General features: G+C 42.1%; 1 protein-coding gene across 4 annotated transcripts in view; it reads right to left on the bottom strand.

Annotated features, from left to right (window-relative positions):
- The window catches only part of TENM2 (teneurin transmembrane protein 2), a 998,550-nt gene that overhangs the window by 273,984 nt on the left and 699,054 nt on the right, over positions 1-25,512 (bottom strand). For all 4 annotated transcript variants that reach the window (XM_059917647.1, XM_059917648.1, XM_059917649.1 and 1 more), the window contains one exon: positions 11,677-11,915. In XM_059917647.1, coding sequence (XP_059773630.1) covers positions 11,677-11,915 — 239 coding nt within the window. The remainder of the gene's footprint in view (positions 1-11,676; positions 11,916-25,512) is intronic.

The following is a 25,512-nucleotide window of genomic DNA, read 5'->3' as shown; positions in this document are numbered from 1 at the left end:
AGAATAAAATACCATGCAATTAGCATCTATATCCCTACAAAAGAAATAGAGATATGTCCTCCCAGAAGAGGCCCCAGCCTAGGCAGCTCTTTCACCCCAGTGACCTCCACCTAAAGAACCAAGGCGGCGGTGCACAAGAGTTGGGAAAAAGCCACAGATGGGCAGACTAGTTACATTTTTAAAAAGCCTAAAATTAAATTAACTGTAATGTATGTATATTCCTTTAAAAAAAATTAAACTTGACAGAGCAAGCTAAATCTGGACTTGTCCCAAGGATACTTAAAGGTGGAATATGTGTAGAGAGGAGAAGAGAGGAGAGGAGAGGAGAGGAAAGGGGAGGAGAGGAGAGGGGAGGGGAGGGGAGGGGAGGGGTGGGGAGGGGAGGGGAGGGGAGGGGTGGGGAGGGGAGGGGAGAAGAGAAACAGAGACATTCATATCCGAGCAGATAAAAGCAAACATTGTGAAAAAGTAAACCTTTAGAAGCAGGATTGGAAGTTGGTTTCCTTAAAGTCAGACTAAATTTACATGTCAAAACAGTTCATTAAAATGTGCGCATAATAGAAAGTGTTTCTGACCAGACTATCCAGGACAGTGTCTGGGGGAGTAGTGGTGTGTGGGAATCATTTACACACATGCCAACTAGAAGAGGTGACCTCTGGTCCCTTCTCTTTCACTGCCCCACTCTCTGTCCCCATACCACCAGCCAGGACTTGGGTATGTAGTGAGTGGCTATCAGCCTGGGCATATCCATGTCCTGTCCTAGACCAAGACCTGCCCAATGAGGAATTAGGAAACTTTCCTAAATGTTGGAAGTTCATAAATCCATTGAATTGGACTGGGAGCTAAAAGTGAAGGGTAACCTCAAATAGTCTCTACTGGACCTTTTTTTTTTTTTTTACACCATGAAGATTACAAAATAAGGCAAAGAAAAGATCTGATATAAAACAGTTCTCCTTCCTCATGTTGATTTTTGATCAAGATCGAAAAGAAGACTTTGGAGAATGCCCTCACTTGATTAAAAACAAATATCCTTGCCCTCTGGCTTCAAGGGTTATTCCAAAGACAACACTCTAAAGACAAAAGTGATTCCTAACCCCCAACTTTCAATGCTGTCCTGGGAACCAACACCCACATTCATTCCTTCCATCTCTTACATCACTTGCAGTAGCAGAGATGGTAGCAGAATTACATGGATATCAATTAGACACAAGGGAAGATAAACCAACCTTAGTGAGAAATGATTTTGTAGGAGGGAGGTGTTTTGAGAGGCCCCCCTTCATACACTGTATATGAAATATAGATTGATGTTCATCATTGAACACATTACTCTCGTCTATTAGGCAAGAGCCTACCGTGTCTATAAATTCAATTTCCTTTACCATGGTAGCTTTCTGGTTTATTTGGATAAATGTTGAACTGTCTACTGTTATTTATCTAAGTAGCTCATGAGGGAATCAAAAGTCTAATGATGTAAGATGAGGTGGTGAAACGGCACCTCCAAGCAATTCTCAAGGATAGTTCTTCATCTCATTACCTTGCCTGGACGTATTGGTTGGAGAAATTGTGCAGAAGATTATGTGTAATTTGGTATGCTGGGTGTCATTTTTTCACCATACTTGTGTCTTCTAATTGTGCCATGTTTTATCCTGCTTGATACATGGCACTTCATAGTTTTCATTGCTAGGTAACATTTCTAATTATTCTATTCACAGCTTCTTCTGCCTTGTTCTTACTTCTTGCCTTAATTTCATCCCACTCGTTTTAGTATTTATTCTTCTTTCTTTGACTCTTCACTTGTCACTGCTGTGGTCCCAAAAAGTGTAAGCTTTTTTATTTGGGAGCTTTATAGTTGTTAAAGTAACTTCAGGAGGAGATAATGCCTTCACTGGACAAAACCAGACTGCATAAAAATTGACACAAATCTCCTCAGTTTCTTATTGTAAAATGGTTAGACCACTCCACATTTCTAGGGGAAGAAAAGGATAGTTGAGCATTGATTCACACCGACGAGTTGATACAAAGCTTTTTAGTATAAAAGCTTCTGTTCCCTGTTGGATCTGGGAAAAACTGAAACTCAGATGCCTCTATCACTGTTTTATGTGTCTGATTAACATCATGGCATGGGTTGTGCAAAACATAACTTACCCAGGCTCTAAGCTTTCCTACTAACTGTACTATTTTACGGGGTTGTTTATGAGACTCTAGGTCTAGGAAAAAATTTCAAGTAAAAGTGTCCTAGAATCCGAGGCTTGCTAGCAGATTCCAACATACAATGTGACCAGACGGTAACTCACCTAAATAACATTTCTTGCCCAAAGAAAAAACGTAAAATTAATGTAATAAATTTAATAAAATTTAAATTAATATAAAATTAATAATACATAAAATTAATATACAAAGTTATGAGAATTTTTTTCATGGCAAAAAAAGTCTTTACCCCACAATTCTCTTGAGATTCAGAAAGTCTACAAATCATCTTATGAAACACATGTACTCTAATTTAGCTAATACCCCAGAAGTCAATGTTTGTAAAATTGGGGGCATAAGGGAGCCTTAAAGCCCATTTCCAAAATGCATCTAACTCAAGGACACTGAACTTCCTTGAAAGATGTCCTCTTGTTTATCATGGTCTGAAAAACAGAAAGCATTTGACACACTGCCTTTCCCTGTGGAATATGACCAAGCCTGATCTAAACTTCATTAACGTGCCTCTAAAACGCTCATGGTGTAACGTCAGTAAGCAAACTGATAGAATTGCATCATGACTGCAAAGGCCAAAGCAAGGCAATATACTTTTCTTTTACAAAGATCGGAGTCCCTAAGGGGAGTGCTGAACATGTTTGCACAAATCTTCCCGTAAATGACCTAACTCCAATGAAAACCCATCCCAAGGGAAGGACCTTCCCTAACCGCTGTGCAGACAGTCATGATGAAAGAAATGTAAAGACTGGAGGCAAAGCTCATTGTCCCTTCTCATCCATAGCTCTGATTTTTAGGAAAAAAAAAAGAAAACGCCTTTGAAAGATGATACATATTATATATCTTATACCTTCCTTTCTCTCTCCAAGAATGGAGGATATTATTTTCTTCTGCAAAGCTCTTTTCTTATCAACATGTAGCTTAGGACTATTTTCTGAAACATTCTGATATTTACGTATTTATTTAAGGCTAGAAGTAAGATAAAAAATGAAATTAGTGGAATGTGCAATGCATTATCCTCTTTTTTATGGTAATATTAAATATGTTAATATAGTTGATGGACCATTTGCTCTCCTAATGCAGAGGATCTTATTATGAGACATCAATTTCATAAAAGATTTATTTGATGACAAAATGGCTTAGGCAAAAACTCTGAGTGTCTATTCTTTACAACCAAGATAAGAATTTTCTCTAAAGGCATTTTCCATGAAGGACACAAGAAGTCTGCTTTAAGGTGACCTCAAGGGAAATACGAATGTTTTAAAAGTTTGCTTTGGGGTCAAGTTTCTGAGCTACACTGCTAAACAGGGCATTGCAGAGCAGAAAAGATTCTGTATGGCTTGTGTACACAGACCTAATTCACCATATAATAGTTCCTTTCTCTACTTGCTGCCTTGTAGCAATTGCTTTCATTTCTTAGCACATCCTCATTTACGGAGAAGCAGCCAGCAGACTTTCAGATTTATGCCATTATTTGCTTCTTCACCTTGAACTCCAACTGAATCCTGCTACACTTTTGTAATGTGAGTGCCAAACGGTGGTCGTGTGCCAGACACAAGCACTTCCCAGTTTCATTCAGCTAGCTCTCTTGATTTCAGGGGAATCACAGGTTCCTGCTAGAGGGTTTCAATGTGGTGCTTACACAGCCCACCTAACTTAACTGTTCCTTTGCCTTAGCACTTTCTAACTTGGAGACGCGATTTGGGAACCGAGGCAATTACGACATCAGGGAACCAGCAACTTCCCTTGACATGGGGAACGAGTAAAACTAGAAATCAGGGATTCTGGGTACTTGACAAATGCCCTCCACAAATGGTTTAACTCAGCCCTAACCCTAATTAGCATTCATTAACTCAACAAATATGTATTGATTGCTTACAAGGTGCTAGGCACGGTTTTGAGGATACAATGACCCAAGGACCTGTTCTAGGCTTCTCACTGGACCTGCCCTAGGAGTACGGAAACCAATACAATAATCACAATAACTCCTTCTAGTTGAGCTTTTATTGTATGCCAGGTACCACCATACTTCACCAGTTCTAAGATTCAAATTTTGTTCACATTTTCACATCTCTGGAATCAGAATGCTCCTTCAAAATTAGTGTTTTCTTACAACTGAGGCTGGCCAGGCAGCACACTGGTCTGCTGGTGTGACTGTGGACCTGTCTATACACAGGGTTGTATATCAATTCAGGTGGTCTGTGTCTACCTCCTTCTAAAAACACATATTATAAATGCTAAGGAATCATGCCATATTTAACTGATAACCTTTTCTCTCCTTGGGGATACGAACAATAACGACACTTCTCATACATGATGACATATTGGATTTGAAGAAAAGTTGTATGCATGTATCATTTCAGGGAATACTTGAAGCATCTTTACAAGGTAGGAGTTACCCCTGTTTTCTTGTATGGGAAACTCAGGCGCAGGGAGATTAAACAGCAAGCCCATAGTCATATGGCTTTTAAGTATATACATCAGAATTTGAACCCAGGTCTCTCTGACACCAAAGCCCAAGTATGTACTTTCCATTACAACGAGCTGTTTCTTCTGTAATTACCAAGGCAGGGCGAGAACCTCTGCAACTGTGTTATAGGTAAAATGTAGAATGAAATAATACCTATTTACAGTACATTCAAAGCTGTGCCCAGAATCTTAAGTCATGAAACAAGTACAAATAAATGAACAAATGAAAGACTTAGGAAATGGGGATCTGTGCGCTTGGTGACCACCCTAAGTGATCTAGACAAATAAACAGAGTGTGTGGAGACAGAGACAACAATGTCTCATTACTGCTTCAGGACCAATGACTACTAGAGAGAGAACTGCTACAGAGGAAGTCCAGGACAGAACTGAATGGTGACTCAAGGGACAGAGAGGTGGGGGACACTCCATCCTCATCCGCCCGACACGTACTTCGTGGAGGCACAAAGTCCTGGGCTGGCAGATGATAAGAGTACCCCATTTCCTTACTGTGGTCCTTGGGAACCTGGGGTATAGCACTTACTCCCTCCTTCCTGGTTTTGCATTAAGACGCTCTATTAAGTCGGAACCAAAAATTGTGCCCTCATTCTCACCGATCAAGTCCACCCATGAGGGTGGAAAGCCCTGTATTGGCCGACTAGCTTGATTTCTTATTTCTTACTATTTTTTAATTGAAGTGTAGTTGATTTACAATGTTGTGTTACTTTCAGGTGCAAAGTGATTCAATTATATATACACATATATGTATATTTATATGTACATATCTATTCTTTTTTCAGATTCTTTTCCATTATAGGTTATTACAAGATATTGAATATAGTTCCCCGTGCTATTCAGTAGGTCTTTGTTGTTTGCCTATTTTGTATGTAGTAGTGTGTATGTGTTAATCTCAGACGCCTAACGTATCCCTCCGTCTGACCCCTGACTACTTTGATTTCTGACAGGCACCTTGGGGAGGAAAGCAAAAACACTTCCGCCCCCTCAGCAGAGGAACTCATCTTTTCTGAATGTCAAATGTGAGATACAAATGTTGCCACGTCGTGGCTAGGTGATGAAGACCTAGCTAATGACTTAATTGACTTTCCGTAAGTCGACAGACCCTCTGAAATCAGGTATACAATTAGGAAATGGCAGTCCCACCGCCAGAGATGCACCAGTGTGGAGACACTGACAGGACTTTATTATCTGGTTAAGAGCACATTAGCATATCTATTCGATAAAAAGTCTGCTACTAACATCGCACGGGTAACATAACTGGGTCCCCTGACTTACTTGTGGGCAGTTCTCTTTTTCTCTGTGTGGCTGACTGTGAGGTTGGACCGTCTGGGGCCGGGGAATTGGGTGGAAATGTTATTTGCCGGATTGTTCAGACGTCATCATTAGCATTTTGCCCTTTAGATAATGGGAGATAAATATATAATCTGGAACTCATACAGGAGGGGAAGGTTTAGTGTTTCTCTGGATAGTCAAAGAGCAGTGAGTTTGAAAGAGAGAGCTGACATTTTTCCTAGGCTCTGTCCTCATGAAGGATGCCAGGTTAAACTGACTGTTCTCATCAGTTTCTGTCATTTTCTTTATGTTTCCCCCCAAACCTGCTCTATTCAGCGAGATGGGAACACACAAAATAGCAGCTGAGAACGCAGGATTCATCAGCGCGAGTCTCAACACATCAATTTCCAAGTGTAGCAACTTTAAACACATTGTAGGCTTTTAGTTTCCATAGAAAATAATCTCTCATTGTTTTCAAAAGAAACTGAAAGCACCCCAAATTACCACACTTTTAACATCCTGACATGTTGATGGCCCGCGTTCTTCCCAGATGAAAGTGAGAGTGGCAGAAGACAGAGCGGTGAACGGCTTACTTAAAACATAGTATTTCATATTTGGCAGGAGTTACTGTAGTGAAAAGAGACAAGGTGACTTTCTAACACACACACACACATATATATATATATTAGTTTGGCAGGGATCTGAAGAGCTAAAAACTAATTTAGGATGACATAAATGCTCTTATCTTTCTCTCTGCCACCCTTCCTTTCCCAGCCACGTGAAGAGTTTTTGACAGAAGACTCTTGTTTTTAACTCGGGGGTGACGGTCTGAGTCCCGTGTCATGCTGAACTGTTCTGTTGACGCTCATCTTAGAATTTTGAGGATTATCTGGATTTAAACAGCAAAGTCATACACTGCAAGCATCTTTCTTCCTTGACAGGGGGTAGCCCTGCAAGAACGTTGGTGCCTTTTAAGGAAATGAGATCTAGCCAATGTTAACCTGGGACAAGCAAGCAATGACGTCATTCAGGGACCCAGCATTGTTACAACCCGTTAGAAAACCTCAACAAACTAGGCATCAGGCACTGAGTCATCTTTAAAAACAGGCAATGCTTTTGCAGAGACACCTATGGTAACTGAAGATTGAGGACAAGTGAGTATGTGGCAAAATTCCTAGGCGATTCTACTCCATCCATGAGTTGGGGCAGTGTTTCAAGCAGTCTGTTGGGATGGAAATTTTTATCTTATAGAAAGTTTTTTAAAGAGAAAAGGGACTTGCTTCTTCTACTGTTGGTTTGGGTCAAAAATCAGACGTAATTATTCATTATGTAATGGGATTGCAGGCAATCACCTGCTCCATTTACAGTGGACATATGTGTGGACTCCTAGCCAATTTGATAGCATTATGTTTTTGTTTGTTTGTTTGTTTTCTTTTCTTTTGGTAAAGGTGGAAGCACTCTGAAAAGGTACTCTCAGGAAAAGAACAGTAATACAATGAGACGGGGGTTGGCAAACTCTGGCAATGGCACATGGAGCTAGGGGAGAGTTTTACATTTTAAACAGTTGAAAAAAAATCAAAAGAGTAACATTTCATGACAAAGGAAGAGTACATAAAATTCAAATTTCCGTGTCCATAATTAAAGACGCCTGGAACGAAGCCATGCCCATTTGTTTACACACTGTCAGTGGCTGCTTTTGAATTACAACGGCAAAGTTAAGAAGTTGTAACAGACTGTATGACCCACAACATCAAAAATATTTACTATCTGGTTCTTGACAGAAAAAGTTTTCTGGTCACTGTAATAGAAGATATTTGGGAAAGCAGAAATATGAGGACAGGTTAGGAGACCAAGGAGATGTGGCTTTTGTACACTTTGTTAGAAGACGATTCAGGAAGGAGGGGAACCAACTACTCTCCCTTGCTAATAAGGACAGAATTAGGTAAGGTGAATTGACGCTACGAAAAGGATGACTTGAGGTTTTATGCAGTATTTGGAAAATATGGCTAACTGTGATATTTAGTGGAGAGCAGTCAAGGGAAAGATGTTAGACGAGGCATCAGGAGACCAAGCGCTAGTTCTGGCTCTGCAACTAACTAGCCATGTGACTTGAGACCCTCTGGGCCTCAGCATCAGTTCTTGTCAAATGATCATAATACGCCAATTTCATTTTCGGCTAGAGTGTATGTTGGGGGCTGGGGGTATGGGTCAAATTTAATAGTAATATAAAAGTGCTTTAAACGGAAAAGCTTACAGTTCTAAACAAACAGAAGGCTCTAACCAGTTACTGTATGCACCCTATAAGGATAAAAACATGGTAGAGTTGGCATAAAACAGGTGAGAAACACTACGCTGGTGACATGATTTAGAAACTTAGGGATCCACAGGGATTTCTGGTGTTGCAGGCAATGAAAGTACTTGAGCTGCCCAAGGATAACAGACGACTTCCTGAGCAGGAAGCTCTCTTGCGTTTCACAGCCGAATTCTTCTAAACCCGTCTTCCCTAGGAACCATTTGGGCCAGGGGCTGAGTAACGCACAAAACAGTCCCCTAGTGGTTTGTGCAGCTTTTCAGAGGAATTCATTTTAGGATGTTTTGTACACTGGGAGAATTTGGCATCGGGAGAATCTGCTGGAAGAGTGTATCATAAAAGATCTCTGACCTCAGCTGTGGGAACAGGAACTGGGGGACCTCTCCTGAGCTGGTAAAGGCTCATGTCTTCCATTTTGCCAGAGGGCTGGTGTTATGCTGATTTACACCCACCCACAGGCTGGGTCTATGGAAGAATTTGTCATGGGGCTGAACGTTTCCAAATTGCTCATTTCTGGAAAGACTTCATGCAGGTTTCAACATGCAAGGAAGATAATTTGGCCTATTTGTCACAGTTCCTGGCAGGCCTGAACCCAGTGCCTGTCTTTAAATGTCCTGCAGTAGATGCTTCAATTTCAGGACCTGTCATGTTCTAGTGGAACACAGGGTCATGTACAAGCTAGCGTGGGCTCAGGCCTTAAAAACTTTGGCCTCCTTAACAGGAAGCCTTTGATTTTTATGTTGTCCTTCTGTTCTCCCTGATGGCTTGTCTTCTAGGCAGGCACAATCACGTGTTGCTCCTGACGGCACTTTTCTCTGTGTTTTCAATGCACTGTTTGTGTCCCTGCAGCTCCGTAATAAATAATATACTGCCTTTCATCTTTAAATTGATTTATACACATTAATTAATCCTCACCATACTTTGGAGTTTCTGAACGTCAATAACCATCATACTCCCAGGTTTTACTTAGGAAACCAAGACCCAGAAAGAAAACAACTTGGTTAAAGCTAAGGAGAAAGGGATCACTGGGGTCAAGATCAGCCCTCCAGATCGTGACCCCTCACCATGCTTGCAGACCCATCATCACCTCTGGAGAGTAGCCCTGTACCCTACATGCACCGCCACTACTGCTGGGTGAATCGGCCCATTCCATCACTCATTTTGAGTCATAAACAATTCTTCAGTACTCCAGGGTCGAAGCATAATCTTACCTAAAGCATACATAATAGGAAATGATGGATTATAAACTAATAAGCCATCCTAAGATGCTCGGGTCCAGCTTCCAGTAGCCTCCAGACTGAGGATAAATATGTTTCCTAATCCATCATTTACAAGTTACACACCCAATTAAAACATTAAACTCTCGCTACAGGGTTTTCCATGATCACCCTACAGAAAGCTATTCTATTTTAACTATCAAGCTCGATAAATCAGGCACTAGCCATCTATCTCTCTCCTGCGAGTGGAGAAGGAGGTACACAAGGGACGGTATTGGCAGAGGCAGGCAGTGCCTCAATTTCTACATTTGGGCTCCCCATGGTGCCCACCGGCCCAGCAGAACATTAAGCCTGAGAGGTGAGCTCATGGACCCTTTTTGAAGTTTCTGACACAAAGCTGAATCAGGCAAGGACCCCAAAGGCATGTTCAGTTTGCTTCCACCAACCCCTCCCCTTCTCCTCCCCAACAGCTACCTGGGGAAGCACACAAAACTACCTTTAATGATACAAAAGATTCCACTCAAGTGACTGAGGGTGCAACAGATGCCCTTCCCCCTCCTCGAGTCAATCCATGACTCCATCCTTCATCAAGAGGTAAGTGAGAAGCAGACATGACCTTCAACCAGGGGTATGTGGGTATCTGACCTCAGCCCACATGTAGAGCTGGTGTTTAGAGCACAAAGGTGTTTGCAAAGCCCCAGGTAAACAAGGTGCCTTTCCCTGGAGTGTCAATTTTCTTACTTCTGGAGACCATTCCTGAGAGATGCAACTGACAAGGACTGTAAAAACGTCTTTTTCTATATTAAGATGAGCATAGCAGCATTATGGGAGAGAGTGAAAACCTCATATCAGTTTTTGGCCCATCACGGTTTGCCTTGGGCAGGGCCCCAGATCTCTGGGGGAGCACGGTCACCGTCCTCTGCCATCAGGCAAGCTTGGGCACAATGGTCTGGGAAGTTCTGGACCAGCTTATTCTCTTGCTGGCTGCCTGAGGATGAAGGAAGTGTGAGAGAGAAGGGAGGGCTTACACTGGGAGAAAGGGCAAAACCAGAATGGTTAGGGTTGGTTTTTATTTTCCCTCTTGTAAATGGGAAGGGTTTCAGCATAAGTGTTACGAGCTGATTTAGAGCCGGTCTCTTTTTGCTGCTGTTTTATAGGTTTGCTTTGCAACGTGGCACAGCCAAACTGGGGAGGCCTGACAGAGCGGCCCTGAGACCGAGCCAAAACCATCAAGTGTTTCAAATAAACTTTAACAAACGTCACCGTGGCCTCGGCCTGGGCCAGGAGATCTGCCGCTAGCAAGTTCAGGTGACAAAGTAGCAGTGCTGAGGGCACTTCGTTGCGGCCAGGAGCTGCGAGCAGGCTTTGTGTCTAGCCCAGGACGCTCCAATGCATGGGGCACCCTGTCCCTGAACTCTTGGCATCTGCTGCTTCCCATAGTTACAAGGCCACATCCCACGGATGCAAATCAACATCCCTGGCATTCAAAGAAAGACACCCCAACAACTTCACCAATCTGCTATCCTAAGTCATACCCTGAGCTCCCACCCAGAATCACAGCTGGTGTGGGAGGTGAACCTGACTCAGATTCAGCAGCACGTGAGATGAGAGTTGAGGCTAAAGGGACAGAGGCAAAGGAGGGGACTTGGGCAAGATCCACTGGGTCTGGGTGACCTGATTCCCTATGAAGACCTGGTTGGGTGCTCTAGCCTCTGTATCCTATTTCTGTTCTCCAGCTCTAATAGTCATCTAGCTACTTTGGCTTTCCATCCAATCATGATGTTCTAGGCATGCTGATTGCTTTTCTTCTTCTATTTGGTTTTTGTCTGAAGCTAACCAATGCTGTGTGAATTTCAGAGCACAGACCTGGGTTAAAATCCAAGATGGAGGAGACCAGAAGGCTACTTGAGGAGTGAGGGATGGGTTGGCAGGAATGACAATTTTCAACTTATCTCCAAGAGAGAATACACTAAGGATGCTTAATTTCACTTCTGATAAATGTCGTTTAGAATCATGAAGGAGAAACTCATCAGATTGAAATGGATTTCAGGAGGAAAAAAGCACTCCCACCCATCACTCATTTTTACCTCTTTCGGGAGCCAACAAGCCAACGGTACAGACAACAGAGGCCCTCCCTCTACATTCACAAGTCGGCGACCTCGCCCCCATCTGCTCACAGCCGCCCTGACTTACCTATGAAATACGCCAGCAGGATGGCCAAGAGGAGGGCCGCAGCGATGGCCGACAGGGCGGCGCATTTCCAGCTGCAGTATTTGGAGGGCTTCTTCAGCTTGAAGGCCTTCCTGGAGAAGGTATTCCGGGGCAGCAGGCGGGGTGGTGGTGTGTAAACGGTTCCTGAGGTCAAAGGGTATCCCGGAGAGGAGCTGCTAAACAGGGGTGTGCTTCCCGAGGATGTCTTAAAGAGGAAGTGCCTGCCAGGGAAAGGGAAAGGGTCAGGATCCACATCGTGGCTATCGAGGACCATCCAGCTGCTTTTTTCCCCCCACTCTGCTTTCTATAGCACTAATATAGTCCTGATTATCTACCCAACCCTGTCATGGGCAAACGGGCGAATGTTACATTTGATGGTGACATAAACGAATTCCATCAACTCACATCATTTCATGTTTTCACATATACCTCTGGATTTTATCTTCCACAATAATCCTGCAACATATGCAAAGCAAATATGGAAACTGAGTTACTGTTGCTCACTCAGAGATGCTGGCCATGATGATGGTGAAGATGATGCTGAGCTCCATCAGGTATTAGGACCTATTATTTAAAGGCACTTGAAGGACAGACTTGTGGTTGCCAAGGGCGGGGAGGGGTAGGGGAGGGATAGGGGAGGGATGGAGTGGGAGTTTGGGATTAGCAGATGCAAACTATTATATATAGGATGGATAAACAGCAAGGTCCTACTGTATAGCACAGGGAACTATATTCAATATCTTGGGATAAACCATAGTGGAAAAGAATATGAAAAAGAATATATGTATGCATAACTGAATCGCTTTGCTGTACAGCAGAAATTAACATTGTAAATCAACTGTACGTCTATCAAAAAAAAAAGGCACTTGAAATATATTGTCACAACTATTTACAAACTAAATATTATAACATCCCCATTTAAGATATGAGAAATCAGGTTTGACAAAGTCAAGCAACCGTTCAAGGATTTAAACCCCGAGCTCTGTCTTATACTGAAGTCTGTGCTCCTAAGTGTCATCCTAAACTGTCTCTCTTCAGCCTTCTTTCTGGGCTGTTTTCCCCCTTCACTTGCCTCCTGTTCTGAGACCACCCCTCTAGGTCATTTTTTTTTTTTCCGCATCCTTTTTTTTTTTTTTTAAATTGAAGTATAGTTGATTTACAATGTTGTGTTAGTTTCAGGTGTACAGCACAGTGATTATATATATACATACATATCTATATGTATGTATATGTGTATATATTCTTTTTCAGATTATTTTCCATTATAGGTTATTACAAGACATTGAACATAGTTCCCTGTGCTATACAGTAAATCCTTGTTGTTTATCTATTTTATATATAGTAGTGTATATCTGTTAATCCCAAACTTCTAATTTATCTCTCCCCCCACCTCTCCCTTTCCCCTTTGGTAACCACAAGTTTGCTTTCGAGATCACAGTTCTTTCTTTGGAAATATCTTTGTCTGCCAATTGAACAAGGTGCCCCTTATCTAGAACTATGGTATGTCAACAGGATAATGCGCTGTACTGTTGACCCTTAATAGAACCCTTCCTCAGGGGTCAGGAGACTGTCACTCTAAGGACACATCAAAGACCATCAATTTTCCCACAATAGATTTTCTCCCTCTTACGTGTGCCATTTATGAAACTTCAAAGGTGCCGTGCCACACCTTGTTTAAAATGATGACTCGTCTTCCGGAAAATATCTAGCGGATTTCAAAGCACGGGTTCAGTAGAGTCTAGAGTCTGAGCAGGTGGAGGCTGGGGGCTGTGTCTTATTTTGTACCTTGTTCATCTTTATGGTCCCAGGACCCAACTCCAGTTCAGCATGTAGGGGCGACTTGAATGAATAAATGAAGCTCCCTCACTGTTTTATGAATTTACTCAGTTTCAATTCTAAGATTTTAAAATGCTATACAGGTATTTCCTTTCCCTTCAAGTTTTCATGAGGTGCAATTATATTTATGGACCCCACACACTATGTGTCATAATGCTAAATGTTTTACTTGAAACTAAATCTCACGTTGACCCTATGGAAGTGAATACTATTTTTACCTTAGTTTTACAAACAAGAAAACCAAAGCCCAGAGTCAGCATGCGGGGTCACTGGGCCTTAAACTCCGGTCTTCCTGACGCTAAAAGCTCTAACTGGACTTACTACACCACATTCTCCTTGCATATGGTGGTTAGCAGGCTTTCGCAGTGGGATCCTGAGGCAAAATCGCTGTCCTTACAAATATTTGTATCTTGGCTGCTTCCAGATAAAACTTTGCAAGTATTTTAATCCTTGACAAAGATCAAAGGAGCCTGAGATCACTGACAACCATGTCAGAAAATGAGTAGCTGATTAGTGAATTATTTAGCATGGCTAACATCAAAATAAACAACCAATACGTAAAACTTTATTTGTGCTATAAGAATGTTCAATGATCTGAACACAGCCAAGAGGTTTGATTCTATAAATAAGGTTTGTACTCCTTGTCCAATAGATGTCTTTGAATGCTCCTGATAAAAAGAGCCTTTGGAAGAGGAGGCAGTAGGCGATGTGTCTAAAGGAGGCACTTTGGAGCAAGATTCACCTGGATCAGAGTCCTGGCAGGGCCGTTCCTGGACAAGGAAGCTCGTGTAAGTTACCTGACATGGCTCCTGACAGCCTCCATCTCCTCATCAGTAAAACGGAGTAAAGTGGGAGTAATAACAGCACAGGTTGTTGTGGGGATTACACACCATCATGTAGGACAAGCGCTTAACCAAGGGTGTGTTTCATCGTAAGTGCTCGATGCCCTACAAATAGCCTTGATTCTAAATTCTTCAGAGAACATAAGGAGCCTGAAACATGAGTTTTACATTTAAAGCTTGACAAATGTTGAGCAAACACCTGAAGAGTTCTCCAAATCACTAAATAACGGTCCACTGCCTTATAGTTAAGCCAGAACATATACACACCAGAAAGCCAGGGTGGTGGAAGAACTCTGGGATTTGACTGAGAACTACTTCAAGTTGACTTCTTGGACAATTCTCCAAGAGTGGGTAGTAAAAATAGGGAATCAAACTTAAAGGAATATACAGACATTGTAAGCCATCAGTAATGAGTTTTCACTCCAACAGAGATCTCACCCATTCCCCTGGCTTCAGCCATCACTGATGGGGCTGGAGTCCCCAGATCTCCATTTCTAGCTCAAGTTCCTTCCTGAGACCCACATTCCAATTGTGTATTGGGCATCTCTTCCTCTACATTCCTTAACTCTCTTGAGCAAGTTACAACCAAACACGGACTCTTTTCCTTCCCCTCCCCAATCACACTCCTCCTGACTCCTGTTATTCCCAGTCGTCTAGGACACAATCGTCATCTTCACCTCCTCCTTTCCCTCATCTTCTCCTACACGATGGGTTAAAGGTCCCTTTCATTTTATTTCTGAAAACTTCTCCCACCAACCCTCTCCTTCATCTCTCTGCTCCTTCTCTTCCCAAACCACGAATTCCATCATGCCCTCACTTATAAATTCCTATGGATTCTCCAGTACTTAGAAGAGGAAACCCAAATCTCAATACGGGACCACACTCTGACAACCACTACTCAGCCTTTTTATCCTCATCTCCAACCTTAGGCTTCCAGCTCCCATGAACTCCATACTTCAGCCGCACCAAACAGACACAGTGCTCCTTAACTAGTCTGTTCATGCCACTGTGCCTTTGTGGATGATGTGTAATGCTTTCTGGAATGGCTTTTCTTGTTCTTTCCCACCCATCCCACCCCACCCAACTCCTACTCACCTTCCAACGACCCATCTCGGAAACCTATTCCAACATTCCCCCCAACCCCAAGCACCCCATCACTCTGTGCACTCAAGAAGCTATTTATATACTTGTTTATATATATATGTGTGTCTATATATGTGTGTGTGTATGCATATATATATATATGTATATACAAACAGTACGTATATAAATAATATATAACATATTATATACTATGTTATGTTATGTAAATATGTTTAATGTGTCTGTCCCAAACCAAATTTACACTTGACAGTGGCATTACTATCTTGGTACTTCCAGAATCTAAACATCAGGGCCTCAACATCAGTCATATTTGTGGACAGAATCAATAAACTGAAAACAGGAATGTTGTAGCAACACAAGAGAAATCACAAGATGAAGATTAAGAAGTTTAAATTGACTTTAGTTATTTTTTAATGCACTCGTTTATAAGAAATAATAGAAGAATATGATTATTATTTCTTATATAGTAAGTCTCCTACATACGAACCTTCAAGTTGTGAACTTTCAAAGGTGCGAACGTGTTTGCATGTCCAATCACGTAAGTTAGTTCACGTGTCTCGCGTACGTTGTGACACGCATGCATCCTCTACAAGTGGTTGTGCTTTTGTGTACTTTACTGTACAATACTGTAGAGAGTACAATAGTATAGTATCTTTATTTCAAGCCCAGAACCTGTGCCATCAACGTCAGGTGTGAGTGAAACTGCAGTTCGCCCTCCGTCTCCTATTGCTGACAATCCTTCATTTCTACCATCTCCCACCTCCTCTCCCTCCTCCAGTCAGTAACTCTTCTTGCCTGTTCACTCAATGCCAGCCCCTGTATGCCAGCTATTGTACTGTACTACTGTACTCTTCAAGGTACTGTACCATAAGATTAAAAATGTTTTATTTTTTGTGTTTGTTTTTTTTATGTATGATTTGTGTGAATAGTATTATAAACCTATTACAGTACAGTACTATATAGCCGATTGTGTTAGTTGGGTACCCAGGCTAACTTTGCTGGACTTACCAACAAATTGGACTTATGAAAGAGCTCTCAGACGGAACTCGTTCGTATGTAGGGACTTAACTGTATATGGGATTGCTTCATGAGATCCTAACACTGTCCCCTTGACAATCCAATCTATTTTTCATACTTCCTTCTAAAAAGAAAGTCAGATTATGTCACATGTCATCACCATCCCCTTCTGAAAGAAAGAAAGAAAGAAAGAAAGAAAGAAAGAAAGAAAGAAAGGCAGGAAGGAAGGAAGGAGGGAGGGAGGGAGGGGAAGGGAAGGAGGGAAGGAAAGAAAGAAGGAAAGAAAAAGAAAAGGCTTCCAATAATACTTAGAATAAAATCAGAAATCCTTCCCATGGCCTACAATTCCCTGCATGATCTGCCCTCTGGCCACCTCTCCAACTGTATCTTCCTCCACTTTATCCTCCTCCCCTCCATGAGTTACACTGTCCTTTTGCTAGTCCTCATCATATCACAGCCAACATATCCCTGCCTCAGGACCTTTGCACTTGCTGTTCCCTTTGCCTGGAAATATCTGCACAATTCATTTCTTCATATCATTCAACATTCTGTTCCAGAGTCACTTTCCCAGAGAGATCTTTCCTGCCTCCCTTACTTTTTTCCCTGTCATTCTCTATCCTGTTATAACTGCTTTATTCTTCTTCAGGGTATAGGCATTTGTGCTATTTACTGTCTGCCTCCATCATTAGAACTGAATTTCTATGAAGTCCAAAATAATCAGGTTTGTCTGATGTGTTCATCACCGTATCCTAACATCTAGAATAGAGCCTGGCACAAAGAGGGAAGTCAACAAATCTTTGTTGAGTGAAAGACCTGCAACGTTCCCAAGGCCAAAATCATGAATGCTAAAAGGACAATACTGTGAACATTTTGAATTTTGAAATTAGGATTCCTTCTGCCATGTTGACTCTTATTTTCCAAACAGATTTATAAGTTTGCATAGTTCATACAGGCAAGTGTCTATATTTATACATACAAGGCCAGATCCTGCCACAGACCAAAAACAACCTGTATACTTTTTGGCACTGTATTATCTTTTTCAGGATACATCTCTCAGGCTGCTCATCGGTATTGTGGTGTCTCTAATGATCACTGTTAAATGAAACTCATTTAGTTATCACACCCCTTGTTTCTAGCTTCTGGTCCTTAGAATTATTAAACCAGAGTACCAAAGATACATAGATTCCTCACCCAATACAGTTACACCCTGGTGTTATGAATCTCTAGAAGATTACATTCAGCAAATAAAAAAAGGAAGATTCTAAAGAAGCGATCTTTAGATTACGTCCCATAAATACCTGCTTTAGGATCACTTGAAGGCTCTGCTAGAAAAGTACAAATTCCTGGGCTGCATCCAGACCTAGGCCTGGGGTCTGGGAGAGTATTGGTGAAGAAGCTTCCTAAGTGATTCTAATGTATGATAAAGTTTAAGAAACTCTACCCTAACCATTTTTGCAACTTTCAAACACGTCTGACTTATCCACAACACACTAGACGGTTACTAGATGTATTTTTTTAAATGCAAGTTTTGAATGCTGATGTGTTTAAGAGTGAAACGTCATGTCAAAACTTATTTTCAAATGACTCAGCCAAAAGATCTCTCTCTATATAGATATATAAGGCACATGTGGCAAAATGATAGCAATTGTTGAAACTAGGTGGTTTTTCTTATGTAGTACTATTCTTCCAACTTTTCTGAATGTTTGAAAATTTTCATAGTAACAAGCTGAAAAAATGCAAGCTCTGATTCACCCAAAGGTCGCAGTCACATGAAGCAGGAATAAAGATAAATAAAATGAAGCAAGACCCACAAGGTGATGGTCTGGCCAGATGGTCAATGGGAGGACCCGGAAGGCTTAGGGAACTTCTCCGGATTTGTCCTGAACTGGCTATTAAGACAGCTTTTCCCCCTCAGGGGCAGGCTGAGGGTGCTCCAAGGGATCATTTGTGATGCCCCAACCGAACGTCCTCCCAGCAGTCGACCATGGAAGTAGCTCAGCGCAGGACTCCAGGCATCAGCAGAAATGTGTAGTTTCCAAATGCACTTGACATTTTTCAAGCACAACTCAATTGCTCTCAGAATTGGCCACTTGTGCCTCGGAAAGGAAAGGCAAATGAGGGGCCCCCAAAGTGCTGTCCTTGGAGTTTGCTAACACTTGAGGGGAGAGAGAAAATCAGTCCTTGATGTTGCACAAAAAATAATACTTCTTTTTTGTGTGTGCATACGTCTTTCCTTCGTAGCCACGTGGGTTATCAAAGCTTCAGTCCCGGGACCGAGCATCTGGCTCGGCACAGGTTAGCGGCTCAGAGGCTGGCTGTCGGATTGAGTAGTAAAGCTAAGGAAGGATGGTCCCTCTCTGTCCTCTGTTCTGTACCCTTGGTCCCAGTGAGTTCTTAGAATAAAGTGATCATCACTTCACCCTAAACTATCAATCTTTTTAGTACCTGTCACCACTTCTCCTCTTGTGAAAACAAAACTATTTAATAAAAACTATGAGAGAGCACGCAAACCTAACAGTCATTCCCCCGTGCGATTTACATGACAGCAGAGGCATGCAGTTTTGAGGCAGAATCTTAGCAACAGGCTTTTGCTTCAGATTGGCTTAGAAAATTAAGGGCATACATTTTTCTCTGATGAAACAACCATGGAAGACTTTAAAAAGAAGTCTAACAAACAAGAAACTCATGCCTCACGTCCATGTAAGAAGGACTCCATCAATTAAAAACACTGTGCATTTTTTTTTAAACATCATTATTGGAGTATAATTGCTTTACAATGGTTAGTTTCTGCTGTATAACAAAGTGAATCAGCTATACATATACATATATCCCCATATCTCCTCCCTCTTGCATCTCCCTCCCACCCTCCCTATCCCACCCTTCTAGGTGGTCACAAAGCACCGAGCTGATCTCCCTGTGCTATGCGGCTGCTTCCCACTAGCTATCTATTTTACGTTTGGTAGTGAATATATGTCCTTGCCACTCTCTCACTTCGTCCCAGCTTACCATTCCCCCTCCCCACGTCCTCAAGTCCATTCTCTAGTAGGTCTGCGTCTTTATTCCCATCTTGCCCTTAGGTTCTTCATGACCATTTTTTTTTTTTTAGATTCCATATATATGTGTTAGCGTACGGTATTTGTTTTTCTCTTTCTGACTTACTCCACTCTGTATGACAGACTCTAGGTCCATCCACCTCACTACCAATAACTCAATTTCGTTTCTTTTTATGGCTGAGTAATATTCCATTGTATATATGTGCCACATCTTCTTTATCCATTCTTCTGTTGATGGACACCTAGGTTGCTTCCATGTCCTGGCCATTGTAAATAGAGCTGCAATGAACATTGTGGTACATGACTCTTTTTGAATTATGGTTTTCTCAGGGTATATGCCCAGTAGTGGGATTGCTGGGTCGTATGGTAGTTCTATTTTTAGTTTTTTAAGGAACCTCCATACTGTTCTCCATAGTGGCTGTATCAACTTACATTCCCACCAACAGTGCAAGAGGGTTCTCTTTTCTCCATACCCTCTCCAGCATTTATTGTTTGTAGATTTTTTGATGATGGCCATTCTGACCGGTGTGAGGTGATACCTCATTGTAGTTTTGATTTGCATTTCTCTCATGCTTGGTGATGTTGAGCATCTTTTCATGTATTTGTTGGCAATCCGTATATCTTCTTTGGAGAAATGTCTATTTAGGTCTTCTGCCTATTTTTGGATTGGGTTGTTTGTTTTTTGATATTGAGCCGCATGAGCTGCTTGTATATTTCACTGTGCATTTTTATTTTATTCTTGTGATAGATATGGAGCTTGACTGATCTAGAGCAGAAGCTTTGAGAAGCAGTGGCTGGCTAAATTACTTGAGGCCCCAACAAAAGATCTCTCTTCCTTCTCTCCTGAGTCAATTGTGAATAAACTCACTCATTAACCTGAAAACCTACCAAAGAAACAAAGAAACAAATATAGAAAATCCCTTAACACCAAGTACCATTTTGTTTTTCAACTTGCAACCAGTGGGATCCTAAGAGGCAGTCTCCCTCTTTTTTCTTGGTCTAGCTGTATTCCCAGGGTGAAATCCCAGCAGGGCTTCGAAAAAGAAATGTACGAGAGAAACAACTGTATAGAGGTCAAGTTTTTGTTTCCTTCCTCTCGCTCTCTCTCAATCTGGATCCTGCTCTCTCATCACAGAGCACCCTGCAACTAACCAGGACGACTAATGACTAACAGTGCAGCTGCTGTCTTTGCTCATGAAGTCAGCTGCAGCCAACGTTCTCCTTGAAACCGAGTGAATGCCTTGAATGGTCTCCAGGTAGCACCGTGTGCAAAAAAGCAGCTCTGGTTATCAGGGAAACCAGGTATTGATTGTTGCTCTACCGAGAAAATTGACTTCTCCAGAAAATAAACTCAGGGGTATTCAGAGTAGCGGATGAAAGTATTGATACGCCGTCCATTAATCCCTGAAAGATTTTGAATATCATACAGGCTGTTGCTGAAATTTGATAAAAAGCCAGAGAAAGGAGAGAGGCAGAAGTGCACCAGGAGTGGGGGTTGGTGATCAGTACAGGAGATCCCATCTCATCTCACTGGTGCTAGCCATGCCCTTTGAAGCACCAGGTTTATTGTCTCTAAAGGAGTTAGTTTAATAAAGAGGCAGCCCATATATATGCGTTAGCATACGGTATTTGTTTTTGTCTTTCTGACTTAGGGGGAAGGGTAAGCTGGAACAAAGTGAGAGAGTGGCATTGACATATATACACTACCAAATGTAAAATAGATAGCTAGTGGGAAGCAGCCGCATAGCACAGGGAGATGAGCTCGGTGCTTTGTGACCACCTAGAGGGGTGGGATAAGGGGGTTGGGAGGGAGACGCCAGAGAGAGGGGATATGGGGATATATGTATGCGTATAGCTGATTCACTTTGTTATACAGCAGAAACAAACACACCATTGTAAAGCAATTATACTCCAATAAAGATGGTAAAGGAAAAAAGAAAAAATAAAAAAAACAAATTAAAAAAAAAGAGGCAGCCCATAAAGGGTACTGTAGCATGTAAAGTTGCTATAATTAGGTTTTCAGGAGATATGATAAAACATTTAGCTGGAGAGAGGTTAAATAACCACCACACTTTCTGGCATCGCTATTACGCTCTCCAATCTGAGAAGGAATGGTGGTGGTAGAAGGGAAACTTGAAGGGTGGGTGAGATGAGAGGGAGAGAGAGAGAGAGAGAAAGAGGGAGAAAGAGAGAGAGAGAAGGGAGAGAGAGAGACACATAGGGCATGCAGAGAAAGAGAAAATAGAAAAAGAGAGAAGCTTCCAGGATGAGATGGAAAAACCATGAGATAATGAGAAAGATGACGTTGGATACTATACTGTTCAGAAACTACTTATTTATTTATTTTTTACCCGCGCCGCGCAGCATGTGGGATCTTAGTTCCCCGACCAGGGATCGAACCCGCACCCCTGCATTAGAAGCACGGAGTCTTAACCGCTGGACCCCCAGGGAAGCCCCCCAGCCACTTTTTGAATAGCAAAACTAAGCAATCTTTTAAGCGTCCTGCCTTTATTTTCCTATTTGCAAATTTAAGAGGTACACGTTATAAAAGAAAAACCAAGTACATAAGTTAAAAAAAACAGAAAGCAAAGGTCTCCCGTACTCTGAGAGAGAGACTGGTAAACATTTGATGTTTAGAGTCAGACTTTTTCCCTACATATAAACATTCTCTTATTATTATTATTAATTTAATTCTTTTTGAAAGCAGTAAGATACTGAGTGTACAGATTCTGAACTTGGACAACCAGGGTTTGGATCCTGGCATTGGGCAAGTTACTTACCCTCTCTAAGTCCCTGTGGCCTCACCTTTAAAGTGAAAGATGGCTAGTACGTACTTTATAGGCTTGTTAGGGGGATTGGATGAGTTTATTTAGGTGAAAGCCTTAACACTGAGCTTGACGTCCAGTGAATGATCAATAAATGTAGCTATTAATCGCTTGAAGGCAGGAATCATGTATATCTTGCTATTTACTAGATCTCCTTGACCTACGCAGTGCCCAGCTCATTCAAAATATCTGTAAAATGAATGCGTTGTCCTAATTAGCACAGAGACTAGAGCATTGCCGGCAGCTCCACCCCTCAAAAATAATTTTATTAGGAAGGGAAGGGATGGAGGACATTACTAATAGGTTTCTTCTCCTCTTCCGGTTGGGAATTTATGCTTGGGTTGAGGAGTGAACTGTTGCTTTAAAAACAAAACTTTAAAAATGTTTTAAAAAACTGCTACTTCCCAAGTTTGAAGAAGCAGCCAATAACCCAATTAGTATAATGAAAAGCCCATTTCATATCATGAGTCCCTAAGCTTAGACTCAAACCAATTTTGATGCAATGAGAAATAGGCTTTCAAGGTTTCTGATCCCTGAACCTTTGAGAGCAGAGGGGACCGTCATTACATTTGCATATGCCATGAACAACAGGAAGATCCTCTATTTTGCCCTCTTCGAAATGTGCAGTCATACCAAAAATACTCACAGCTGGAATAATTAGCAACTCAATTTATTGCCTTCCGTTTTCTAAATAGAAGCTTGATATTTAAATAGCGTCACACTGTGATATAACATAGCCTTTCTCATGGAAAGACTTTGTTTTTCTTTTCCCCCTATGAAATGATATACTGTTCAGTGTGACAGGCAAGGTCTCAGGAGGTCACTAAAGAAGACTGGTGTTTTGTGAGCAAATCCATTTCAGAGTCTTTGGGATGAGATGAGGAGCCTTCCCCCGCCCTCAAACCGCACCCCGCCCCGAGTTGTTCACTTGTTGACTTTTCTCAAGTTAATTGGTAAGAGTCTTCATATAGTACAGGAAAAAAACAAAGACTTCCGACTTTGACTTCAAACTTGACCTTGAACCCACCATACACTATAATATGGGAGTCTCGAGACAGCCATCTGAAACAGACTTGCATTTGTGTTCACTGGCAGCCAGAGGTGGATGAAGAGAGAATGCATGCCATCAGATACAATCAAGGAGCAGAATGACTTCTCCCACTGTGTTTACTGCCTGTACCATTCAGAGAGTCAAAGAATTTTCGAGCTGGAAGGAACCTTAGAGTATGTCCCTTTATCATATTCTGCGTCACGCTATTACATCTGTCCTTTGTGTTTGCCTTGTCTCTCCAGTCAAATTACAAGCTTCTCCACGGCAGGTCCTATATCTTTTGCTTCCTAGTATTCTTCTCTGTTCGTAGTAGGTGTTCACAAATGTCTGCTGTGGGCTTCCCTGGTGGCGCAGTGGTTGAGAGTCTGCCTGCCAATGCAGGGGACAGGGGTTCGAGCCCTGGTCTGGGAGGATCCCACATGCCGTGGAGCAACTAAGCCCGTGAGCCACAATTACTGAGCCTGCGCGTCTGGAGCCTGTGCTCCGCAACAAGAGAGGCCGCGATAGTGAGAGGCCCGCGCACCGCAATGAAGAGTGGCCCCCGCTTGCCACAACTAGAGAAAGCCCTCGCACAGAAACGGAGACCCAACACAGCCAAAATAAATAAATAAACAAATGTCTGCTGAAGGAACACACAAATCACGGTTTAATGGAAAATGTACAGGCTTTGGAGTGAGGCATGTCTGGATTGAAATCTCAACTCCATGAGTAGCTGCATGATGTTGGGAATGCCAAATAATCTCTCTGAGCCTCAGATACCTCCTCTAAAGGATGGGTAAATAATAATATGTACATTACAGAACTGTTGGAAGGGCTGAAAGAGGTAATATAATTTGTGAGCACAGAAGCTGGCCTACAGGATGTGTTTAATACACGTATGTATTGTATTTTTTCCCTCATCCTTGGAAAGAATATAATATCTAAAATATGAAGTTATGAGTCAACCGATATTTATTGGGCACATGGATACAATGGTGAATTAAGTCCTTACCCTCATGTGGAATTTCTAATTGGAGAGACAGACCAAATAAACAAAACTCAAGTCTGAGTAAACCAATAAATACATGAAATAATTACAAAGTGTGAGAAGTACTGTGAAGGAAACAAAGAACTAAGAGAAAATGTGGGACTCCATTAGTGTGGTCACTCCTCTCTGAGGAGATGATCAAAAAGGGGAGGTCTGAGGATAAGAAACGGGTAGTCAAACGGTGAAAAAGAGCATCCCAGGCAAAGGAAACGTATGTGCAAAGGCCCTGAGGTGGGAAAGATTGAATTTTTGAGGATGTGAATGAAGAACAGTGTGGATCACTATGTTGTGATCCAGGGGCCAAGTGGTGGGAAGAAGAGGTTGGCCCAATGGAAGACTATTTTATGCATGGTTTTGAGAGCAAGGAATTTGGATTTTAGTCCAAACACAAAGGGTTTTAAACTTTATCTTCTCTGTGAACAAAGGAAGCAGATTTAGGAACATTCAAACTTGAAAATAACTACGGTAGAAGAGACTCATGGGAATTCAGTCTAGTCCTCTATGATGAAAAGGCCTGGCTGTCTTCTTTGCCATCTGCCTTGAGGGTTTGGGGTTTTTCTCCAGAATATTCTAGCCACCCCTTAACATGGCACCTATGACTCTGTCGGCATGTGGACATAATTAGACATCTTAAGGTGAACATGAGCAAACACAACGCCTGATTTTCACTCCAAACTATCCTTCTCTTCAGGCTTCACCCATATTGGTTCAAGAAGCCATCACCCATCAGCTGGACAGGTGCCATCCCCAGGAAGCAGACTCTAGGAAGAAACATCTGCATCCAGAAACTCTATTAGCAAGTGCTCTTGGGAGTGACAGAAGCAGGCTGGGCGGAGGAAGACACTGAACAGGGATGCTGTAGCAAAGGGCGAGCTCTGGAGCTGAGATGCCTCTGCAAGTGCTTTCAATCTGGGTTGCAGGATTTGGGCCTTAATAACCTCACCTGGACCAGTCATTAGATGTGGGCCGTCCACAGGGATGTAACCTTGGGCGCAGGGTGGCTGTCTTTAGCTGAAGTCCAGTCTCTAGCTGAAGTTCAGTCTCAGAGAGGGACTTGGCTGAG

The sequence above is a fragment of the Balaenoptera ricei genome, chromosome 3 (assembly GCF_028023285.1).
Source record: "Balaenoptera ricei isolate mBalRic1 chromosome 3, mBalRic1.hap2, whole genome shotgun sequence".
NCBI classification, from domain to species: Eukaryota; Metazoa; Chordata; class Mammalia; order Artiodactyla; family Balaenopteridae; genus Balaenoptera; species Balaenoptera ricei.
The sequence above is the reverse complement of the archived record's forward strand: the minus strand, read 5'-3'. Positions and strand labels throughout refer to the sequence as shown.